This window comes from Macrosteles quadrilineatus, unplaced genomic scaffold, assembly GCF_028750875.1.
Source record: "Macrosteles quadrilineatus isolate MER2022 unplaced genomic scaffold, UCM_ALF_1.0 Scaffold_9__3_contigs__length_116548681, whole genome shotgun sequence".
In the NCBI taxonomy this organism is placed as follows: Eukaryota; Metazoa; Arthropoda; class Insecta; order Hemiptera; family Cicadellidae; genus Macrosteles; species Macrosteles quadrilineatus.
Genome location: NW_026542602.1, coordinates 62,187,635 through 62,201,302, shown reverse-complemented (window position 1 = coordinate 62,201,302; position 13,668 = coordinate 62,187,635). Strand labels below are relative to the sequence as shown.

Sequence of the window (13,668 nt, the reverse complement as noted above, 5' to 3'; positions counted from 1 at the left end):
CAGGAATTCTATTTTGGGACGGATGAAAGATAAGGAAGAAACAAAAAGTGGTCACATGAGCAAATGTAGTGGGCGACACAATAAGGCTGTAAACGAGTATCGTCGTGTCGTTGTTCCTTGTTTGTTTACTTTTTCAGATTCCTTATCAAACGCCCCTATCTGCTATCTCTCTATTTCTCTATCTCTCTCTAACAATGTACTGATTAAACAGATTGTGGTTGAAGACTTTTCTACTTATAAGTTTATTTTAGTTCAATCAATCCTATAACCTTTCTAATGTTTATAAAAATAATTAATTATCTGTTTTGTATTTTATTTCCTTTAAACCAACCCCTATTTACCATATGTATTTTATAGAATAAAATGTTTGTTTATAAAGTTTGACTGGCCACACAATTTTGTACCTTTTTTTATTTTGTATAAAGTAACAGTTACCTTGATGATTATATTTATCAATAAGTGGTGCGTGCTGTAGTGAATGCTTTTTATTATCAAAATAAGTAATGAGTTATTAATTTTTGATAATAATACATGGGTCATTGAATACCATAATGTGATGTAGTTTCCTATTTCAGTAACTTGCAAATAATAATAATTGATAGTTAATTCTGGAAAATGAAAAATAGTGATCGCATTCATAAACCTGTTGTCAAAACAGCAACACGGGTGTAAGGGTTTATTGTTTCATAGGGGTACAAAGGACGTGGGTGTTTCAAGGACAAAGTGTTGGGCCTCCCGGTTTAGGGGAGAGGGGTGGTGGTGAGACTGCAAGAAGGGGAGGAAACTGGTTTTGGCTATTTATTGATTAGTTCGCCAACCCTTCTAGATAACAAAATTGAGTGACAGTGTTAATTCATTGTGTTCTTTATTTCATTTCTTGTTTACTTTGTGTGTTATTCTATTAATTTTAGTGTTTTGGTCTATTTCCTCCATATGTCAATTATATCTTTTTTAATATAAGTTTACTTTTTACTTGTCTCTCCACCTTTTTGGATCCAAACCAACTATGTTCTTTTTTGATTAATACGATTGATAAAACTAAAATATTTTGTGCATGGAAAACAACAAGAATAATCACGTGTTTTTAAATTTATTTTGTATTTATACAAAATAGAATTAAATATTCATAGTAGTTACAATATACATAATAATGTAATCGACTTGCTAGTTGTTTTGTCGTCATTCAAGGTCGCGTTGCTGTTCTGTTATGAAAGACAATCTGATTGTCTCAGCTCAGTCTGCAATGCATATCTCGTCAGGCCTTCAATTATCCTTTTATTTCTTGCATCTTAATTTAGTTCAGTTCAGTTCTTATCGTGATTATCTACTATTTGATGTCTTGACAATTCTCAATGTTTTTAAACATATTAAAATAACATTGTGTTTATTTAAAAATTGACTGAACATTATTATTATGCAATTTTTTAGGAAAAAAAGTTTAATAATTTAGATAAGGTGGCGCTAGAAAAAGCTCGGCTCGAAAAAGCTCGAGCTCGAAAATTTTTGAAAAAGCTCGGCTCGGCTCGGCTCGAGGTTGAAAATCACTATTCGCACACCCCTATTAATACTGTAATTTTGCTCAAATAATGTGTGTTTTTAATATTTGCACCTAAGGTATAGAATTTTTCAGACATTGGAACCAAGGAATGTGTCGAAACAAGATCCTTCCCGTTCTGACAGTACAAATGTTTGTTCCAAGTTCAAAATATCAACAACTAATCATTCTACGCTCACAAAAGTGTATATTTACCGATATTTCTCAGCCTAGTGTGCTCCAACAGTGAGACAGTCTCAGGTTTCTTGAACCGCTTGCTCGCTTGTGACGACAGCCCGAGCCCGTCCACCTCGTGAGAACCGTTGGTCAGCATGTTGCCGCCGCTACCAGGCAGCTTGAACATCTCCTCGAACTCCGCAAAGTCTATTACCTTGTACAACTTGTCATCGTCCAACTCGTTGAACAGTGTTCCACGCACCTACACAAGTCGGACAACTAAGTAGGCCTAACTGCGTAGTGTTTGAGTCAGAGTGTATTGGTTGACAGGTAAAGCAAATATAGCATATCAATAATAATAACCCATATCTAAAAGACATTAAATCTCCATTCTACCTTTGAAAACCTAAAATAAGCAATACAGAAGAGCCTCGATAACAAGACTCTCAAGGGAATTGTAAAATAAGACTTGTTATCAAGGTTGACTTCTTATTAAGGTTTATAATAACATGTAATTAGGGGTAAAATAAATTCAAGGGGATAAGAAAATGACACTTGTTATCAAGGGTAACTTGTTATTGAGCGTCTTGTTATCAAGGTTCTACTTTATTATGTTCAATCATTTTTTGGTGACAGTGGATCAGACTTCATGGTATTGCCATGATTGCGGAAAACCACAATATTATTGCAAACACAATTTGCAATAATATTGTGGTTTTGCCACCATTGGGGGAGATTCTGGAACTGGTACCGAATCAAAGTTCCAAGTGACGAGAGTCAAAGATTCCGTTAGACCATATAGTTTTCTGGAATTGAGAACAAGAATCAGCCCACCCTATCAACAATTAAACTGTAAAATTAATGATTAGAGGGATTTTCACAGTTTAAAAAAATAAAAGCCCATTCACAGTTTTAAGATTTAGAAAAATATGATTTTGACAGCAGCTCATTCTGCATGTGGCTCATTAATTTTGAGTGGCCAATTCTCTTTGGACCCAAACTACCTACAGCTGATCCGTATGGTGGTATTTGTTGAATATCAATTCTAATGCCCATGAAAATATTGTTTAAATGTATTTGAATTTGGAACAGATGATATTTTTTCATATGTTAAATAGTATTAATAGTGTAATTGTTCCTATGTTGTAAATAGTTGGTTTCAGTCTCCCATTTTTTTTTAAGTAAATTAAAAACCTTTAATCCAAGTCTAAAGTTTCCTACTATTTTATAGATCCCTTCCTACTGTAGAGTGTAACAGTATTATGGTGGGATGTCTACTTAAATATCCAAAAGTTAATGCTGCCACAATCCAACAAACATTAATTTTATCATCTACATAGTAATAGGCAACCATGTTTCTTTAAAACCTCTTTTCTCAGCTCGTGTGCATCGCAAGGAAAATCTACGCATACTGTTAGAAAGATATTTGCCTTTTGATGTGCAGAATCCATTTTTATAAATTAAAATAGGCTCAAAAATAAGCACAAAAAATGAATTAAAACATTTTTTAAATTAACATGGGCCTTATGGGTTTGCCATGCTGGTGACGAAATAACATAGAAATATAAACAGAAAATCAAAACAAAGAGAAGAAATTCCAATTATAGGTTTTATTTACAGCGAGGGGTGAAAATGGAGAAGTTTGCACAATACATATTATTGGTGGAGTTTTTGACCACGGGGCGACCTTTAGTAATCATAAAACAAAACATTTACCTGGTTTGGTTTGAGTGCGATCCAGTTGAGCGAAGGCAGCTTGTATTTGGTCTGGACTTTGCGTTTGATGGTCGTAGCATCCCCGGGTGGCAGCATCATGCCGACAGGTGGTGGAGGGGCAGGTGGGGAGAAGGCTTTACAAGGTGGTGGGGGAGGGGGAGGCGGTGAAATGACTGCTGGTGGGGGTGGCGGGGCAGGGGTGGAGTTGCTATTGCAGGAACTGGTGGAGGATGTCGAACAAGACGACAGAGCACTGCTGACACCTGAACAAAATAAAAAGTTTTAGATTTGTTTTTTGAAGGAAATTAATTTTTTACGATGGTTAAATGTCAATAGAACACTAATGTTAATAAAAAACTGTTAGACTTGTTAAACAGTGATAATATACAACTTGAGAGTACGACTTGCGCAACAAGTCTCCTTTCTGTATCTTCATCTCTCTCTAAATTGCTTTGAACCGCAACTTATTATAGAGAGAAGAATAACTAAAACACAAACCTTCATTTACTACTTTCTTAGTTAATTCCTAAAAGTACTAGAGTTCTGTCGTAACTACTGGTAACTGCGTATCGTACTAATTTTGTACCGAGAACTAATGTTAACGTGTGTTGGTTACCAATATAACGTACCGAAACTAACCTTAAATTTTCTGTACTGCACCCCCTAAAAAGTTTTTTTCGTCGCATACCAAAAACTGAGGACAAAATATAATGTACAACTCGTGTTCAAAGTGTCTTTTTTCAACTCGATCAAATTGACTCTCACTAAAAAATCCCCACTTTGACCACTTAGGTGAAATTACCATGTGATAAGAAAACATCTTGTCCATGTGGTTTACCAGAGTCAGGAGATGTCCTGGAGATGAGCTCCTGTATCTTGTCCTCCAGCATGCTGGACTGTCTGCTCTGGGAGTGGACCTGTTTCCTCAGGGTATGTACCTCTTCCTCCACCTTGCGCCGTCCCTCGTTGACCTCCTCCAGCTCCGACCTGGCCGCCCCCAGCGCCGCCTCCAGTGTGGCCAACTGCGCCAGGCTCTCCCTCTCCATCTCTGCCAGCCTGTCATGAGCCTGCGCCGACAAACATGTTATACACTCCGTAATGGTCTCTTGTTGATCAACTTATCCATGTAATTTATATTTATAGCTTAAGGGTAAACCAAATTGGGTAGATTAATCTTGGTCAATGGCTCTAGGTCAGAGTCTATATATTAAAGTGGAAATTGGTTTTAGTCTGTCTCCACTAAACAGATAGAAATGTTGAGCGCAAAAACTTAATAGAGGTAAACAAAGGTCTTGGTACAGTTTTAACAACACTCACATGGCTAACTTCATCCTCAAGCTCGGCAACCCTCTCCAACGCTGTGGTTTTCGTCTCACTGTCTTCCATGAGAGCGGCCACATCAAACACATTGTCTAGGTAAGCAGAGAATTGTACCTGTAGAGGAAAACTCGTATCAAGTTAAAAAAATAGTTCAGTTGTTTTACAATGAGTCATTGTTTTGAAAACAAAATAACCAATTATCATGTGAAGTTTTGGAAAAATGCTCAACTCATTTTAGGGTTCTTTTGTCATATTGTTTGTATTTTGAACACAACTAAAGAGAATTGGGGAGAGTTATATTAGCTTTTTCTAAGCCACTACAAGCTAACAAAAATATTTACCACATGTCACATGTCTAAACATCAAACATGTCACATATCCGTAATCTTAATCATATTAGTTTGTATACAGGGTGTCCTGCAACCATATGAGCCAAGTTTGTCACGTTCAGCATGTCAAAAGAAACTAAAAATGTAATAACATGTGTCTTATCTCATTCAGTTTTCGGTCTATCTGTGTGTATTTGTGATTTTTACAAAAACATTCATAACCCCTTAATTGCTTGAACTACAGTGTTGAAATTCTGTAAAATTTGTTATCCTATTGAGCACTATTTTTTTTTGCAAAATATGAATAAAAACTCTTGAACAGTATTAAAAATGGCTGCTTTTTTTAAATTTTGATGCCAAATTCCAAAAAAACCATTAATTTTACCAAATATTTGCAGGATATGTAAACTTTAGTAAGTTTTATGCAGATTACAACGATATCGTATAAGCCTTAGTTTGGACAAAGAATAACTTAGCAATAAATTATTTTCTTGCCATTTAGTTTTTTTCCTTTTAAGTAATGTTAAATTGATGCAACTATTTTTTAATAGTGCTCAAACAGTTAAGGAGTTATGAATGTTTTTGTAAAAATCACATACAGACAGATAGAACGAAAACGGAATGAGATAGGACACATGTTATATTACATTTTTGTTTTTGACATGCTGAATAACGTGACAAGTTTGTTCATATGGTTGCAAGACACCCTGTATATTACAGTATTTGGATAACAAAACATTCAGAACGCTAATTTTAATGTTCATGGTAGTTGATTTTATAGTCTTAAACATATAATTTATTTTATGTTCATTTATTTTGCGGAGGACAACTATGGGATGGTTTCAGATATCTTTAGTTCTTAAATAAAATCAATTCACCAAACAAAACATATTTGTATTGCACACTTTTAGTTGCTATATTCAAAACATGACTGATGTAAAAAGTCAAATTTGATTAAGCGTGTTTTAATTTGACTGAGATGAGCTAACAAAACGTAAGTCTAAGTTCTAGGTATTTTAATAGGCAATAACTTTCTTATAAGTGCTATTCATTTGTAAAGCTATCCAGGCCAATGAAAAAGGCTAGGTTTAATCTGATTTATCGAAATCAGAATGTGTGGTGTAGGTTTATTTCTAACTCAATATTAATGTCTCAAATATCAAAACTCTCAAGGGCAAGTTCAATTCCCAAATTACTGGAATCTGGAGAGCTTTACTTAAAAATGTATAGATAAGACTAATTCCATACCATATACGCACTCTGTTTCATTATTTGTATAGTTTTCAACCATACTATTGTAATGGAATTCAGCGAATATTGCTTGAGCTATGAGCATTGAGATTAAAAATTAGACTTGTTTACTTGATTCAGGCTCAAATCCAGTGAGCATATAATCTTACAAATAGTTCCTGGTATCTTAATTAAAACCCTTCATTCTCGAACAAACAACATTCAACATACAACCAAGGAATGATAATTTGAATTAAAACCATTAAGAAATTTTGAATTTAAAATAATACACCTAAACATAAATGGTTATTTAACAAGGGAAATCTCAAAATGTTGGTAGTTAAAAAAAAATAATGAACATGAATGACATGAAAACATACACAACACCAAACACAGCCTGATTCCTAACACCAGTGAGTTTTGTCCGTCCCCTTACAATCGAGTTGAAAATGAGGAAATACACACCAGTTTTCCGCTCCCATCGTCCCGCAACATTCACAATTCACATAGAGTACCAACCGGCGTGTTAAAGAAGTGTTCCAGCATTTTCGACGTAAGGGGACCCCCTACAATGTATACCTTGAGATCTTCGCTCTCCGTGTTGCGCAACCTCTCCAGGTACTCGTCCAGGCCCAGTTTGGTAAACTCGTACTGGAGATGTACCCTGTAGTTCATGTCTTCCACGGAATGGACAATGATGTTGATGAACTGCATGCACGCCACCTGCAAAACGACCGCTAGTGAGTTTAAAGAACAATCTTAGGTGATGGTATAGAAAGTTGTATTCTAGTTGAAGAGCTGCAAGTTGTATCTAAAACATGAATATCCTTATTTAGTAACATATATTCAAATTCATCAGCTTATTGGTATTTAGTGGCTCAAGTCATTGCGACAGAATATGAAACCAAGGAAATGATGTCATTGGTTTGCGTCCCAGTAACGCTAATTTAATTTTATAAGTACAATTCATTTTTGTACTGCACTGGGTCACCCTTTGCTTTTGCTTGATATGTTCCATGGGCTTTGAGGTATGGACCTCAAAGCCCATGGAACATACCCAGTGCAACGGGTAAATGCAAGGTGCGTTTCCTCTGTAACGCACTTCTCTGTGACTACACTGAATAAATTGCAAAAAAACTTCAAAGCGGGTACAATTTGAAACTTGTTCTTACCATGAACTCAATGTGAAACACTTCATAGTTGATGAAGTACTCCATGAGTGTCTGGAAGCGTCTCTTCTCATGGCAGACCTCCTTGAAGTTGTCAAAGGCGGACAAGATGATCTCGTGTCCTCCTTTGACTAGACAGATGGCCGCCAACAGCTCCAGGACCAGAGCTTTTGTCCTGAAAAATAGCATAAGTTAGCCTTCCAGCAGTTGTGTTTTATGAATCTACCGATCTCTGTCAGTTAGAGTAAAACCGGACGCACACAACATCCACTATGACAAGACGATTTGTGTTTGGAATAAGTTTAAAATGGGGAACGAGTTGTGTTCTTTTGGTTTGATCTGATTTCAAAGGAGAGTTTTCAACTGAGTAAGAGGAGGTTATCGTGTGATTAGCAACATATACACAGAGAGCTGTCAGTAGCTATATAACGTTTGTCGTGAAACAAAAATATTCCAAATCTACATCAACAATAATACAAACTGTATCAGCAAACTAACACATACTTTCTACTATTAGTCTGTCAAGCCCCTTATAATAGGTAAACAGTGGGAGTAACTATGATACATTATGGGTAAAATCACAAATTGCAATAACTTTTGAACTGTAATTCTTACAGCATTGTGGTGGTTGTACCATTTTTTGTTTAGTGTAAGAAGAAGTTTAGAAGTGTATTGTAGTGTTCAATGTGGTTGGCGCCAAGCATAAGAGTGTACCATCATTGGATTTCCTTTGGATGCCAGGTTAGGAACCCACGATTGCATACATATTTACACTCATGTATGGAAGAAACTAGATATCTTTAACTCCAAGAACTATCTAGAGTATGTTTTAAGCATCAACTTTACTTGAATACACTGTTACATGGTTACATTTAAAGTGATTTTTATCCTAAATAATTTTTTTGCCGTGGAGCTAGTGAGATAAGTGGTAGTAAAGGAGCTTATTGAATGTCTTTTTACATTAATTTCTAAATAAAGTTTACTAAAATACCCGAGTAATATTACCAAATTACCTCAAGCTCTTATGTATCAGACTAAGGGCGATGCTGTTTATTGCTTCCGTGTGCTGAATCACCATATTGAATCCGTACTGAAACAAAAGAAATAAATTAAGCACACGAGTTTGTGCAGAATTACATAAGAGTTACAAACACACAGAACAAAATACAAAACTGAAATTAAAATTAAAGGAAAATTATCACTTGTTATTGGGGCAAACTTAAGTTTAACTTTTAAGACAAAATAAGTATACCTAAATGGTATCTATTTAGAGTGCCTATTTCTCATACCCATTTGTGGCTAAATTGTATTGCACTGACAAGTGTAACTTTGAGGTCTTCCTACATGCACGGGTTCAAATTACCTAGATATGCAATCCATATTGAGCTTACTAATGTGTGACTTAGCTGTCTGGAGTGGTGACTACCTTAAATAAACAGTGTCCAGCTTGGGTGGAAGTTTACAACATTAGAGAGATCAATAAGGATTGCACACAACACCTGTTTATTTCTTCTCATTTTTACATTAGTACATAGAGGTGGACACATTTTTCCCTTATTGACTTGTATTTTGATTTGAAATGGACATATCAACATATATTATTAAAGACATAACCTAAAGACTTATTATTAAAGACTGGGACGGGTGGCGTCGTCCTGTAATCCAGCTACTAGGAGGTCACAAATTGTTGATATTTATAGGGATGCACTGTGGATGCGATGCTCCCTGGTGTGGATTAACGTCCGCACTAGTGAGTACTAGGACTATCCGCAGTACTATCCCGATAACTAGACCAATTCAAAAATTACAAAAATGTCGTTCGGATTCCACCATAAACTGTAGGTCTCTTAGTTGCCATTAGCTGTATGGGCTATTAATTAACAGCTGTGTCTAAGGAACATGTCGGCCTTAGTCACTAACAAGACTAAAAGATCGCGCCACTCATCCTACACTCATCCTTCACTGATATTTGGGTTAAAATATGCACATAGTGGCGTCCCCATCTTAAATAATTGATAATTGATTAAAAAAATATGAATAGAAAAATTTTAAAAATATTGTGGTAGCAATACGTTATCATCTATGAGTTGAGTAAGCTTTACACATTCATCACTTCCAACACGACACCTGCTGCCTGGGAGTGTTTGAACTGAGAGTTGCTGACTGGACGCTCAGCAAACTGACCACAGACACTGCCACTTCTAGCAGTGTCTACAACCTACTACCAACCAGTAATACAGTGCAACACTGTATTCTTCATTACTCTACACAAATTTTTGACAACAGAAATAAATTTATTTATTTATTTAAATAGTTCTAATCCTGACATAAAGAACCAGCCAAACTTTTCAAAACTGATATAATTTTTTAACCTGAACCTCAAGATTCCTGACATAAAGAACCAGCCAAACTTTTCAAAACTGATATAATTTTTAACCTAAACCTCAAGATTCCTGACATAAAGAACCAGCCAAACTTTTCAAAACTGTTATAATTTTTAACCTAAACCTCAAGATTCCTGACATAAAGAACCAGCCAAACTTTTCAAAACTGATACAATTTTTAACCCGAACCTCAAGACTCCTGACATAAAGAACCAGCCAAACTTTTCAAAACTGTTATAATTTTTAACCTAAACCTCAAGATTCCTGACATAAAGAACCAGCCAAACTTTTCAAAACTGATACAATTTTACACCTGAACTTCAAGACTCCTGACATAAAGAACCAGCCAAACTTTTCAAAACTGATATAATTTTTAACCTGAACCTCAAGATTCCTGACATAAAGAACCAGCCAAACTTTTCAAAACTGATACAATTTTACACCTGAACTATGTCGAAGAACAAAAAAGTTTCAAAATATCCCTGTGGTGAATGCAACATCGGTGTAAAATACTCCAGTATAAAATGTACTGGTCCCTGCAACTCCTGGTTTCATGGTGGATGTGTCAATATCACAGAAAAACAATTAAAAAACCTTTCTAAAGAAGACATTTTCCTATGGAGGTGTAACAATTGTAGTGATCTTTCCCTCACCTCTGGAAAGCCAGCGTTACAACTAAAAGAAGACCAAACTCCCACACCCCCAAATCAAATATCCTCTGAAAGTCAGGGTAACAAAATGGGCGAGGTAGAAAACAAAATTCTAGAACTAGAAAACTCAGAAGATCCCGATTTAGAAACTTCTCTAACACTTGCAGCAGAAGTTGGAAACGCACTTCTAGCACAAAATAGCAAACTAAGAGAAGAAGTACTCAACAAAACTCGAGTCTGGCCCAGAAACTAACAAACATACAAACCATCGACATCATGAACTACCACGCTCAAATTGAACAACTAGAAGATGAGAAAAATACTATTCTAATTAGAAACAACGACCTAATCGAAACAATAACTGAACTAGAACACCAATTGGAAAAGGAAGTAAGCCTGAGAAACACTCTCACAAAAACATTTGAAGATTATGACAAAGACAGGGAAGAAACTTTTAATAGCTTCAACACAAAAATAAAGGACATGGAGAATGAAATTAAATGCCTTAAGCAAAAAAATACATGCAGCAGAATAAACACCGGAGAAGAATCTACAAAATAATTCAGAGAGACAAGCACACAGACAAACACTACAGAGGCGAAGGACCTCACAAACAAAACCACAGTTTCAGACAACAAAAATCCAGAAGCATCAAACACAGAAACACTAATTCTACTTGAACTAAAGGCCCTAAAAGAAAAACAGAATAATATGGAGTCAAAAATGAAGAAATTAGAAGATAAAATAACAGTAGAAGATTCCTAGCAACTAATAACTGAGAAAAAGGAGACTCCTTGCAAGCCAATTAACACACCAAGACGAGTTTCATATAATAAAAACAAATTGGCAACTACTAAGAAAACCCATTTCAGTGTTTCCTTGCAAATAGCAAAAAGCAAGTTGAGGAAAGAAGCACCAGAACACCAAAGTCAACCACAACAAACACAAAATCAAAATATTAAAAAACCCAAGGCCATCAAAATCCCAAAAGGAGTTTGCTCTACTTTCAAGGGCACTATATCTCCCCCAAAAGAATCAACTAAACCAAAGAACACAGGGAAACCCCCGATCACCGCCAAGCTTCTTAAGCCGGGAGAGACCATTGAAGACTCCTTTTGGAAAAATATAGACCTATATAAAAAGAATATTCTGTCACACATAAAGCGACTAAACATGACCGAGATGGACTGCCTCTCTTCTCAAGGAGAACAGAAACATGAGCAGCTGCAAGAACCCAATTCAAGTCAACAATCTAATCACTCTACAGTGCCCCATACTATAACCCCTTTTTTAGAAACAAACAGCCTGAAAAAAGCAAAAGAAAAATCTGCAAATCTCCAAATAATTCTTGTGCAGCAATAATGCACCAAAATATTAGAGGACTTGCTACAAAGACGAACAGACTACACCATATTCTCAATGACACAAAACCAAGCATTCTAGTCTTGACTGAACACGGACTGAAAAAAACAGAGCTAGAAGCTACAAAAATTCCCGGCTACTCTTTAATTACCCACTTTAGTAGAGAAGAACATAAACTTGGAGGTGTTGCAATATATTCCAAGGAATCCCTTGCTGATACAGTATCAGCTATTAACATATCAAACACATGCCAGGAGTTAATTTTCGAAGCAGCAATGATTCGCATGCAGACAACAAAGAAAAAGGATATCTCTACATTCTGGGAATCTATAGACCACCAATCGAAAATGCAAGAATTGCCCTTGACCTCCTATCAGACACGCTAGAACTACAAGAAGTACACAAGAAAAACCTAATACTTATCGGTGACATAAATATCGACAGGCTCACCCAAGATTCCAAAAACACCATGCTGGAAGAAGAGTTAACCACACAAAACATCTGGAGATTTCCTCTAGAGGCCTCCAGAATAACCCATCACACAGCCACTTCAATAGACTGTATATGCTCAAACATACCATGTGCGTATATTACTGGACAAGTTGTGCATACTGGTCTATCTGACCACACTGCGCAGCTGTGCCTGCTGAAAACACACCAAGAAGACACTTCCCAAAGATTTGTAATGAAAAGAAGCCTAAACAACACAAACCTAAACAATCTGAAGGCCCACCTCCATCTACAAAATTGGGAACATGTTTACTCTTCACCCAATCTTGAAACCTCCTACAACAAATTTCATAATATTCTTCAAAAAGCACTGGATTATACATGCCCATTAAAGAAAACTAAAATTATTAAAAACAAAAAACATATGAAGTACTACGATCCTGAAGCAAAATACCTTAAAGAGAACTTTTTGAAAGCTCTGCAAAAGTTTGAGTTAACGAACAGAAATGAAGACAAATTAGAAATGATTAATAGAAAAAGGACATACAACATGAAACTAAGAAACCTAAAAATGTCCTCAACAGCTAGCTTCATAGAACAAGCTGACAACAAACCAAAAGCACTATGGCAAGTTATAAACAAGGAAAGGAAAGGAAAATGTGAAGAGAAAACCCTTGCAGAATTAGAAATAAATGGCAAACTCACAAACAACACAAAAGAAATGGCCGAACACTTCAACACATTCTTCTCAAATATAGCAGAAAATACCCTTGACCAAAACAGAGCAATCGTTATAGACCCTGAAACAGTGCTGAGTGGAGAGGAACCAGTCTGCCCAATACACCTTACCCTAACTTCAACATCCTATAAAGAAGTTAAAACGATAATAAACTCCCTAAAAGCCAAAACATCAAGTGGAATATATGAGTTTTCCTCTAAGATGATAAAGCACTGCTCTCAAGAACTCATCTCTCCTCTGGTTTATCTTATAAATAAATCATTTAAAGAAGGCAAATTCCCATCCGCCATAAAAGTCAGTAAAATATACCCCAAACATAAAAAAGACCAACTGAAAATGCTCAAAACTACAGGCCCATTTCTCTCATCTCCAGTTTCTCTAAAATCATATAAAAAATTGCTCTGGCTAGATTAATGGCACATCTTAATCATAACAAACTCTTAACTGACAACCAACATGGCTTTCGGAAGAATAAATCTACATCCTCAGCTATAACAGCACTAATTGAGTACGTCCTAGACCAGATAGAAAACGAACAATACATTTCCGCCATCTTCCTTGATTACAGTAAGGCTTTTGACTGCCTGGGCCACGACCTGATAGGCAAG

The 13,668-nt window shown here is 35.9% G+C and overlaps 1 protein-coding gene across 4 annotated transcripts in view; it reads right to left on the bottom strand.

Moving 5' to 3' along the window:
- LOC129002291 (formin-like protein) overlaps positions 1 to 13,668 on the bottom strand; it is a 99,730-nt gene that overhangs the window by 14,223 nt on the left and 71,839 nt on the right. For all 4 annotated transcript variants that reach the window (XM_054429977.1, XM_054429980.1, XM_054429981.1 and 1 more), the window contains exons 7-13: positions 8,489 to 8,565; positions 7,479 to 7,650; positions 6,886 to 7,029; positions 4,745 to 4,861; positions 4,266 to 4,494; positions 3,428 to 3,690; positions 1,751 to 1,973 (exon numbers count right to left, since the gene is read on the bottom strand). In XM_054429977.1, the coding sequence (XP_054285952.1) occupies positions 1,751 to 1,973; positions 3,428 to 3,690; positions 4,266 to 4,494; positions 4,745 to 4,861; positions 6,886 to 7,029; positions 7,479 to 7,650; positions 8,489 to 8,565 (1,225 nt within the window). The remainder of the gene's footprint in view (positions 1 to 1,750; positions 1,974 to 3,427; positions 3,691 to 4,265; positions 4,495 to 4,744; positions 4,862 to 6,885; positions 7,030 to 7,478; positions 7,651 to 8,488; positions 8,566 to 13,668) is intronic.